Consider the following 11,633-nt stretch of genomic DNA (forward strand, 5'->3'; position numbering starts at 1 on the left):
GTGTTGCTCATCTATTTCCGATGGAGCCCAAGGCCGTTCTGGTTAGAGCGAAAAAATTATATTTTATAATGCACAAAAAATAACTAATTAACGATATTCTATTAATTATATCATGATATTCACTTTTGAAGAAAAAGAGAAAAAGTATAATAAAATTCATAACCAACAAAAATGACAAATCTCAGCCTAATATATATATATATATATATATATATATATATATATACACACACACATGTATCTTTCTTCAAAGTGAACCAAAGAGAATAATTAGAAGGATATCATCCAAACACCATAAAATTTCTCAAGCATATGCATAATTCTGCATTCCATCTTTACATTTGATAGAGAAGCTTCAGTTGCATACTAAATCAATTTTGCTCTTTTTGTAAGAAAACTTGGGAAGACAGACAGGTAAAGAATCAATTTTGCTCTTTCGTCAGAAAACTTGGGAAGACAGACAGGAGGGTTTACAAAATATCATGTGAGCTTTGTATACAAAAAATGCGGGTGCATAAATTGTCATCCCAGGAAAGAAGAATATCAAGACAACTATGCTGAATGCTGTTACAAGAATCCTGACCTGTCCCTTCAAGCTCCATTTTGGAATCTTGCTTCATATTCACGGGTTGGCTGCATACAAGTACAAATTCTATGAGAAAATGGAAAGACATGATGCTGCAGACAAAAAACAGCAAGGGCACACGGGCAAAGATGAAAAGATAACAGTTGCTTTGGTGGTTTCTGCAATTTCTTAGGGCGGCAAACCCCTTCCTACTCGGAAGAAGAAAGCCAACTTCCTTGTAAGTTAAAGAGTATCAGTTAAGCATTCCATTCTTCTTCTAAGTACAAGAAAAGAACATGTTGCTGCAAACCATGAATAATGGGGGGCAGCAGAAAAAAATGAAAAGCCAACACGTTTAACCACTGTAATTTCTCTGATCACGGCCTACAGTGAAGTTATTCCTGAGGAAAGAAAACCACTTCTCACTCCGGAGAAGAAAAGGATGTTCCTTAAAACTTAATGGAACAGTTTAGAATTCTATCTGTATTGCAGAGTTGCCTGTAAAGCAACCTTGGGCATGCTCAGCAAATCTGCTCTCGATATGGAAATGCATACGCCAAGGACAAAAAGAAGTTGAAAACAACATTTGAGCAGCCTTGTTGAAGGACTTATTACCCAGTCCAAAAGTTGAAGCCTACGGAGCTCAAAGATAAAATCTCAGTGCCAGTACAAGGGTATGAACTGGGAACCAGGATGTTCTATTCAAAGCAGGTTTTTCAAAACCTCTCAGCCTGGGCTGATGTCGCAGATGAATATGATGTATTTTCAAAATCTTTTATCTTGATTAAAGAGTCACTAGAATACAAGAGACAATCAGAAGAATCATGCATGGTTGAAAATTATTACCATGAAAATTGCTAAAATTGACCTGCGCGCAAACCATCTCATATGCATTGCATGCTGAGCTCTTGCTGCTGCTTCCATGCTGTCGAACTGTAGATACACATGCCCAGCACTATTCCTGCAGGTCAAATAAACAGTTCAGAATGGAAAGGTATGGCCATCTCAGCTCAAACCAGCACCCTGTAGTTGCAAGCCTAAAACCGTGTACAAAGATTGCAGACACGCCATTCAATTTAAAATAGAATTCCCATAAATATGGCATTCTAAAAGGGTAGTGGATTGGGTACATGTAGACAGCATGACAATGTGATACCATTGAAAGGCCAATATTCACTCCTTTTCCCCTTAAAAATAGCTTCAGATGCAGTCAAGTATAGTAACCTCAATTGGTTGTGACTTTGAGTAAGCAATACACTCTATTGGTAGTGCCTGCAATTAGAGTTCTGGTGGAGACAATAAGTGACGATGTATGTACAAGATCTCAACGAAAGTTCCGTGTCACCAGAATTTTACAGGAAGTCAAGAGTAACCAGACGTTAGACAATAATCATTCAATAAGTATATTAGCACCCTCATATAGGCATCAAATCTCTAATGAAACCCTAAAACAAAGAAGCAAAAAGAATATGGTTCTAAACAAAATAAAACTCCTAATTAAAGCTAACATGCCAGATGTCATAATAACCTAAAATAACAAGACGTTCTGAATGAAAAACAAAAGCAATAAAATAAAATATCTAATTTTCCTAAAACAAATATGTTGAAATCTTCCATTCGTTCTCCATCAGAGCACCTATAAAAAACAATATAGATAAAGTGCTACGTGTTGTACACTTACTTGTCCACCCAAATATGTTTCACCTGACCATATCTTGAACATTCTTCTTCTACATCCTCTTTAATATCCAAATCAAAATCTGGTTCCGTCTGCAACATTTTTATGAGAATCAGTACTGCTCAATGGAGAACTGAGAAGAAAAAAAAAAAAAAAAACAAACCTCAGTAGCTGGATCAAACATATTCTTCAGCAATAGACACTCGCTGGGTTGCCCAATAGATTCATAAGCAGGGGAAGGTAAAACTAGTGCTGGAAATGCTGCTGCTCCAATATTAGTTTGCCCATTGACAGGCAAGCTAATGGCTTGTTGATTTGGAGCTGATCCATTTAGCAAAGGTACTCCAAGAGAGCCTGCAATACTGGAAACAGAACTAGATTTAAGGCTATGGAACTGATATTTAAATAGAAAAAACCAAATTAAACAAGATAGACAAACCCTGTGGCAGTGCCAGTCCGATCCAGCTTCTGCATAAGCAATGCTCTTGATTGAGCATTCAAAGCCTGAATGGGAAAAGTGAATTCATTTCATCAGCTGAATTTTGGAGAAATTAAAAATGCCAGAAAAAGAAACAGTGCAACTATTGACACTCTTTCCTATGCAAGTTAGTCCTCATAACCTCAAATCATAACATCAAGAACTTCAACCTCAGCAAAACAATAACTGAATCACCAAACTTTGTTGCACGAAAAATAAAATTTCCAGCAAGTAAAATTTTCAAATTGGCATCCGCATATTTGATTAATCTTAGTGTCTTAAAATTGTTGCACAAACTAGAGTCTCCGGTTACTATTACAAGTTTTCTCATTCTGTCAATTCAGAATTCATTTGACAGTTTCAGATGGGGAACCTGGAAAATAAAAGCATTTACTCAGGGGGCATTTGTTTTGCATAAAAAATGTAAAATGTTTTACCATAAAACCATTTACACAAAACAAATTTATTATGTTTGGTAAGTATGGTGTAACAATATAGTAGTGGAATAATGATGGTGATGGGAGTGGTGGACTGGGGTGTTGATGGTGACTGAAATAATTTGATAATATTGTGATCTGATTATTGTCCTTAAATTATTTTATGGAATTTCATGAGCTGACAAATAAACTAAGTTTATAGGTTGACTTTGAAATATTTTATGAAAACACAGAAAAATCAAGAAAACATTTTCTTGTAAAATATTTTATGCAAAACAAACACCCACTTGGATTACAAATTATCTCAAATCCTTGTGCATAAAATGAGACAGCTAGCATGATTTAAATCACTCATACAAGGTTGCTAGCATTTTGTCTATGTTACATAACTATCACGACCACAGAGGACATGGATTTTTAACCAATTTTAGCAAAGTCTCTCTGATCTACATATTTTTTTAAAAAAATCACCCTAAAGTAACAATACTTAACCTTATGATGTGGAAATCAATGAACACCATTGTGTTCATGAAAATCTATACCTCATTCAGGTGATAGAATAACCAGTAATGTTACTAACAAGTTAATTCCATTTTGGGAAAAGAAAAACATGGAGACCTATGAAAACCTAACCATCCAAGATGTTATAGTTGTGAAATTTGATGTGCACGCATATAGTATGTGATTGTAAAATGATGATGATTAGGAAAAACATTAAAACAGTTGAGATATTTTATTGCTTACAGCCCTGTGAAAGCCATCACATTCATTAAGTAGTGGTAACAAAACAGTAAGATGCAAACTGTAAACGTCGATGCTTACAAGATAACAGGATTGCATGACAGTAAGGCAAGTTTAACAGTCTTGTCTCAACATCCATCACAATAGTAACCAAATTTGATTCATCTCCTTGTTAGTACATCACTAACTGTAACATATATACACCTGCTCTTTCCCATTTATCTTACACATCTTCAATAGATGCAAAAACCGCAAAAGGTTACAGAAAACATCCTGATGCAGGACAGCTTAGGAGCTGTTCTGGATCTGACTTTTGGAGGCTGTTTAGAGATGTATTGAACTGGATTTCTGCTGGGAATTGTAGAAACTATTAGAGCGACACTAATAGGGCCTCTAGGAGTCACACCTAGAGGATAGAAAAACTTACGCTTAACACCTAGAGGAGATTGAGTCACCCAATCAAAATCAAATTGCTAGAATTTTATCCATACACTCCATTAAAATATTGAAAGACATCGTGCTTATTTATAGAGTTCTAGTAGTTCAAATCCAATAAAGACTTGGATTCCTAAGTGAGAAAATAATAAGTCTATGTAGAATGGGAAAAAACTAATAAGCTAATTAATCAGGACCAATAAAATACCAAATAGATAATCTCTGACAAATTTCCAGAATTTCTAGAAATTACAGAAATACCCATTGTCTATGAAAAGAAAATTTTTGCTTCGTTGTCCACATCACAGAACTTTGGTTCCGTGAAAAAGGTTTTAAACTAATCACCATCCTAATAGTATCATGTTGTGCCAGCTTTAGTCATAATATCATAATAACAAAGTGTACCATACAAAAGTGAAAAACAGTCCATCACTTCAAAATATAAGATCATCACCTCTCAAGGAATGTAAAAAAAACCCCCCTGACCACATACCATATCAAATCCCCCAACAAACCAGCCATGATTTATAACATTGAAATCCTATATGAAGTTTCAACAGTTCCATTTGTAAAGCCAGGTCTTTTGGCTTTTCCTATTCCCTTCTTTCACAGTACCTTGTTTCTCTTGCCCCCCCCCCACCCAATCTCATGGCCTTGTTGAAAATTATTCTGGGTAATTTACTCTATAATTTTCATGTGCATTATTTTCATTATTTGATTTACAGGATTGTAAATTCATGAAATTAATGTAAACCATCATCCTTGATAAATAAAAGGGATTACAACCCCCTCCCCACTCCCTAAGAATAAATAAATAAAGTCATTCTTTGCCAATGATCATGCAAGTTCAAGTTCACTCATACAATAGATAGCAACATTTAACTCACCAATCCACCCCCATCATCATCGTCGAAGTCAGCAGATTTTACTCCACTGTCTTGCTGTCCACCATGTTCTGTAACAGATGAAACCTATACATGCACAAACAATTCATTACAGACCACAACATTGTCAAACTAATTTATGGTTAAGGCAGCAAAGACAAATAGTTGACTGACAACAACCACTGTTATATATAAAACATATGAAGAGAAACCTAGTCTGAGCTACAAAAACTTAGGCATACCTTAATAGTTCGACCCGCAATCTCCAGTTTTCCATTCAAAGCACTTTGCGCAGCCTTAGCATTTTCAAGTTGAGTAAACTGTAGGAGAGTGGTGAATTAATCAATCAACAAATGTGAATGATTAAATAGTACAAATATATATTGAAATCAACAAGAAGTCATCACCGACTTGAACAAATCCGAAACCTTTGCATTGTCCTGTCTCAAGGTCAAGAGGCAGTTGCACAAGCTCCACAATACCAAATGGTTCAAAAAGCTGAGTAACACGAAAGTAAGACATTATGTTATGTAGCTGGATCAAATTTGTGAAAGAAAGAGGATGGTTTAATAATTGGAAGTACTAGTTGTCTAACAATTACAAAAAAAAAAAACTCAATCTGTGTCCAGGAAACTAACAAGGCATAATACAAGACCTGTGCACTTCAAAATTCATGCAAAACAAACCATAAAAGCTAAGGGAGTCATTGACTGTTAATTCAACATCAAGGGCTGATAACAAGTAACACTTCCTTCAGCAGCATCAGTAATGATCCTCCTAGAGTTCATGAATCTGTAGTGAGTCCAAGTCTATAAAGCAAGAGGTCGTTGACCAAAAGCTTCTCAAATTTCTTCTACAGGCATCCTAAACTTCCTTTTCCAATTCAGCACAAGCTTAGCTAAAGACTTGCAAACACCAATGATGCAATTCAGAACGGATCTTTAAGAACAGTGGAAATATAAAGTTCAATGTGCCCAAAGTTTAGTGGTTGATTTGAAGGGAAACTAAGAAAGTTACTTCTGATCTTAAATGATTACTTGTGTAGTTCAAAGAAAGTGATGCCAAAAAATTAATTTTCATTTAAATTGTTGTGGTTGTAATGGCAATTTCTCTGATTTATTGCCATAAACACCTCTGTGCATAATTATTATGTTACAGCTTATCCTAGTTAATAAACAAAATTGATTATTACAAAAACAAAAGTGAACTTGTTTGTCTTAATTAACAATAAACCAAATGAACTCTCCAATCATATTACCTGTCTAAGCTGCATTTCTGTCATGTTAAAATGCAAATTCCCAACATATAGTTTTCTGTCAACTGCCCCAAATGGTCCACTAACACCACCTGTGCCACCACCTGAAGCACTAGGCTGAACGAGGTTCTTTTCAGCCTCAGAAGGCTTAACCATTACAGGTTGTCCAAGCAGCAGTTGACCTGAAAGAGTTATTGCCATTGGCACAGACATTGCATCATAGAATTCAACATACCTGCAGTTGCGCCAGTGCAGATAACTAGTCAGAACAAACGAAATGGAAGAAGAAATCAAACTAACAAAGCATACAGCAAATAGATGAAGGAAAACAAAAACTGTGCGCAGAGAGCTCAAGCTGAGTTTCTTTCAGTGAATCTGATGTCCCATGTAATAAAATATGTCAACTCATCAGAATAAATATACAAAACCAGAACACATTGTGTATCATGAAGATCAAGGAGAGAAGAGATGACTTAGAATGAAAAAAAAAAGTAAGCAGTGGTCTCCACTTTGATACATGTTTGTGCACAAAAGCCCCAAAATCATAAACAAACAAACATCAATTAATGCTCCAACCAATGGCTCATCAATAAAGAATTTAGATGTTTTTAAAAAAACCAAGTTTTTGTTAACATAATTTCTTAAGAAAGATGGCTGCCAAAACCAAACTATCCAGACATAAAGGATCAACATTAAACCAGAATGGGAGCACCAATATTGAAATCCAGGACTAATTATATATGGCTCATAATCAGGTCTCTTTACTTACAAAATATTCAGAAGAAGAAAATTGGAAAAGTATAAAACAAAATTAGGTTTATGTCATCTACCTTGAGCGTGCTGAATGAATTGATTAAACATGAGTGCAAGGTATTCCCATCATCCCTCATCATTATCGCATTGCTATTGCATTTAAGAATACAGTTAAACTTGATTCTTGGAATAAATATGCTAACAGTTACTTTAGAAGAAGTGCATAAGCATCTTGATGTTTAAACAGAAAGGCACACATACCCAACTCCTTTTGACCGCCTTGAATTTCTGTCCATTATCAATCGAACATCCCTGACCTGAAAAATCAAGGAAAACTAATTTCAAATCAAATTTTAATACAGAGCAAAATTTGCAGTGTGCAAAGAAATTTCAGAAATTCAAACTACATAACAAAACACCTATCAGAAGGCAATTGCATTACTAAGATTAGTCTAATCACCTAAACTACTTTTGTAGCCTAGGAGGTAATCTAGTTGTTGGTTTTTGAGTTTGATAGAGAAAAAATGGTGGCTAAGAAATCAAGGGTCCGGCAACTGAGGAAGAAGTTGCTGAAATGAAAGAGGAATAAGTTGAATGCGAAGTTCTGCATTCATTTGAATTATGAATCGCTGACAGAAAAATATAGTTCTACAATTATGATGGTATCTGGAGCATCTTGTTTGAATTTCCAAAAATACACAAGCATATGGGACGACACCACTCCTTAATACCAAGATAATTCACTTAATGCATGCACACCTTTTAACTCATCCCACATCTAGATGAGACAAGAAAGTCATTACACTACTTGTAACTGAAGCTGAAAAACGCAAAGGCATTTCATTAACATACATTCCTATTCTTCTCAGCAGTTTATCAGGCAACAAATCCATATAATTTTCATACACGGGAAGAAACAAAAGGGAGTAAATTTCACAAATCATACTGCGTTTTGAAGGCAGTTTCACTGTACCATCTGTTATTTAGGAATTTTGCATTTGTCATCCTGTAATTTCAATTTAATTGCACTTTGCATCCTCCATCCAAGAGCTGTTAGTCAAGTGTTAAAAAGTGTAATTTTAAGAAAATTATATTAAATTAACCAGGATGTTTTTGGAGTATATTGTGTTATTACCACCACCAAAAGCAAATGCAATCAGGGTTAGGAAACTCATAATATAGTTTGGGAAAATATATCTTGTGGGGTTTTTTTTTCTGGAATTGATTTGGACAACATATTCATTAGGAGCATTTTCCTAAAGCTACTCTTTAATGAGCAAGCTCATTGCATCGATGAGAGTATACAAGGCACCTAAGGATGCAAGTGTGCTTAAATCTTGATGTGCAGAATCATTGAAAAATTGTTTAAGTTGGCCCTCCAAGTACTACTATATGACAACCTGTTCAAATTAATCCATGGTTGGCTTTTAAAACTCAAATCATTGTGTTGCTAGATAACTCATTCATGTTATGATCCATTTGTACAAAAATATATTGATTGTGTTTTGTTAAATCGATACAAAAAAAAAAGGTGAGATAAAAATATCAACAGTCAAAACCAACAAACCAAATAGAATCCAATTTCAAGACTTTAAGTGGAAAGAGAGAAAGGAATTAACAAGAATAATCAACTTAAATGCTAAAATTGGGCTTACTGTTTTTGTGTTTGTCCCTACCAAAGGAATTTTGTTCATTGGTAATCGACAGATGAATTTGTGAGTTTTTTAAATTGAAGGAAAAGAGAAATGAGAGATAGAAATATGTTCATTAAGATGTGTGTGTGTGAGTGCGCGCACGCGCACGTGTGTGGAGGGAGAGGGAGAGGGACTTGATTAAATGCCTAGCGGTTATAAACACTGGCAATCAGGGTAATTAGAAAAAAATTAACAGACTACCTAACAGAGTCAAGGATAGAATGTAAAATTATTCAAAGTATAGGAGGCAAAGTGAAATTAGATCCAAAACATTGTGAAATTTAATCCAAAAAAAAGTCAATAACTAAACTTGAAAAGGCCACATGAGGTTACGCACAGATTTTATAAAATCCAGAAATATACAACTATTCTTGTGTTATACATATACAAAAAAAAATGCAACTAACCTTGCCTGCTTTCGAGAAGAATTCATACACATCTCTCTCTGTCGCCTTCAAAGGCATCTGTCATCACAAAAATCCATGAGAACAGAGCAGCAACAATGTGAGAAAACAATGGAACCACAATATATCTATGATTCCATGACTAATAATCATAAAACAGCAGAGCAAACCATGAACCTGGTACACAAAAACAGTTCTTTGGTCCCTTTCTGGATCAGCTTCAGGCTCCACCACTTCTTTCTTTTCTTTATATCTCCTGGCACCCGAAACACTTTCGAAGTTTCAATTTTTATAAAAGATGCAAATTCATGAGATTAATAAACAGGCATCGACATTCTTATAACTGAAAAGAAAAAACAGTGCTATGATGTCAGAAAAAAATACAAATTTCTAGCCAATTCCATAGTAATTTCATAGAGGACGAGCTATAGTGACACCAAAATGCCAGCCTTTTTTCCATATTATTTCTAACAAGGATAGTTATATACTAATATACGTACAGCAAGATCATTCAACACAAAGCAACAACCAATTTCCATGCAAACAAAATCAAACAAAACTTTATTCAATTTTGGAACAAAGCTTCAATTAAAATTTAAAAACCCCAGTTCTTATTTCATTTGATATAGCATATGTATTTCAACTTTTTGTCAAAGTCAACAGATTAAACATCTTACTCTCTTTAAAGGTTACCAAAGCATACTTACAGACAAACAACAAGATCATTCATCACAGAGGAACAACTATACTCCACGCAAACAAAATCAAACAAAACTTTGGTCAAATATGGAACAAAGCTTCAATGAAAATTTTAGAACCTCAGTTCTTACTCCATGTGATAAAATGTTCCAAATTCAATTCACACCCCTTTCACATGGAATGCAAAGGAGGAAGAAAAGAAATCTCATAGGAAGCAGCAAATTCTTCATCAAAAACCTCGAGAAAGTATCCATCCCGCCTTGGGTTTATAGGGGACAATAACATCAATTAACAATCCATCTCAAAACCAAATCCTTGTCAAAAACTATTTGCTTCTCCCATTAGACTTCAAAATTCAGTTTCTAGAGGACAAAACATTAATTAACGCTTAGAACCATACGATAAAAAATTAAAAATAGCAGCATCGAATTCCATAATCTAAGCTATAAAGAAAATTAAAAAGGAAAAAGAAAAGAAAAGAAAATCATCACCTGCTTTCTCTCGTATCAATCTCTCTCTCTCTCTCCCTCTCACGATTATCGCTTTCATGCTTCCTCGACCTGCTCCTGCTGCGCTCTCTCCTCTCTCTCTCCTCCTCTCCCCCCCTCTCTCTCCTTTCCTTCTCCTTCTCTCTCCTCTCTCTCTCCTTCTCTTTATCTTTCTCTCTCCTCTCTCTCTCCTCCTCTCCCCCCCTCTCTCTCCTTTCCGTCTCCTTCTCCTTCTCTCTCCTCTCTCTCTCCTTCTCCTTATCTTTCTCTCTCCTCTCACTCTCTCTGTCTTTCTGTCTGCTACTTCTATCTCTATCTAAATCTCGGTCTCTCCGGTGGTGGCGATCGCGACCATTCTCGTCCTCAGCTTTCAATTTCTTTGCCTTTCGGTCCTCCCCGTTGTCGATATCTTCATCATCGACGTCTCGCTTCCTGTAACTTCTCTCGGTTCCATTTCTCTTTTTGCTACTACTGCTGTTCTTCTTCCTCGTATCGTCTCGATCTTCCGCTTCCTCTACGGTTTTCTCCAGATACTCAATCTCGTCGAATTCCATTGATTAGCTTTTTGGAGTTAGGGTTTTGCAGGAGAAGCAGTGAGGGCTTTTGCTTTTGTTGGTGTCAATTTGGCTTCGACTATATCTTTTTATTTAATTTAATTTAATTAATAGTAATTAATGAATAGCAGGACTTCGATATCATTTTCTCCAATGTTATAGGTTTCGCAGTAAAATTATTAGCTAGTTGGAGTTATTCGAGGCTTGATGTGATTATTTCAATGTATTATACAGTGATTTCGAGTTTATGAAGCAATAACATAATATTCAATTTTTATTTTTTTAAAAGGTATTATTTATTTTTAATTTATTCATTCAAATTTAATTTAACATATATTATTTTTTTATAATTCATTCTTTATTTTTTTTATTTTTATTTTTTTAACCACTTTATAAAAGTTTTATTGATTTTTAATTTTATCATTCAATCTAAATTTATTATGTATTTTTTTTAATTTAATTCTTATTCTTTTGATTTTTTTCCCTTTTATCAAAGTTGTTTTTCTTTTCAATTTGATCTCTAATTTATTTTTTATTTTAATTGTTACCTCATTCTTTTAATTATTAA

General features: G+C 34.8%; 1 protein-coding gene across 2 annotated transcripts; it reads right to left on the reverse strand.

Annotated features, from left to right (window-relative positions):
• Positions 1 to 281: 281 nt before the first annotated feature.
• On the reverse strand, positions 282 to 11,173 carry LOC118063169 (uncharacterized). Of its 2 annotated transcripts, none has more exons than XM_035077118.2 (13): positions 10,515 to 11,173; positions 9,502 to 9,595; positions 9,328 to 9,384; positions 7,488 to 7,543; positions 6,477 to 6,708; positions 5,630 to 5,716; positions 5,461 to 5,538; positions 5,222 to 5,305; positions 2,683 to 2,747; positions 2,407 to 2,605; positions 2,247 to 2,335; positions 1,412 to 1,526; positions 282 to 633 (listed from the first exon to the last, which is right to left on the reverse strand). In XM_035077118.2, exons 1-13 carry the CDS (start codon positions 11,063 to 11,065, stop codon positions 592 to 594), a joined length of 1,749 nt encoding a protein of 582 aa, XP_034933009.1. In that variant the 5' UTR covers positions 11,066 to 11,173; the 3' UTR covers positions 282 to 591. The 2 variants fall into 2 exon arrangements, with proteins under 2 accessions (XP_034933009.1, XP_034933010.1); XM_035077119.2 differs by having other exon boundaries at positions 9,502 to 9,580; positions 10,515 to 11,172.
• Positions 11,174 to 11,633: the final 460 nt, after the last annotated feature.

This window comes from Populus alba, chromosome 7 (genome assembly GCF_005239225.2).
Source record: "Populus alba chromosome 7, ASM523922v2, whole genome shotgun sequence".
Lineage (NCBI taxonomy): Eukaryota > Viridiplantae > Streptophyta > Magnoliopsida > Malpighiales > Salicaceae > Populus > Populus alba.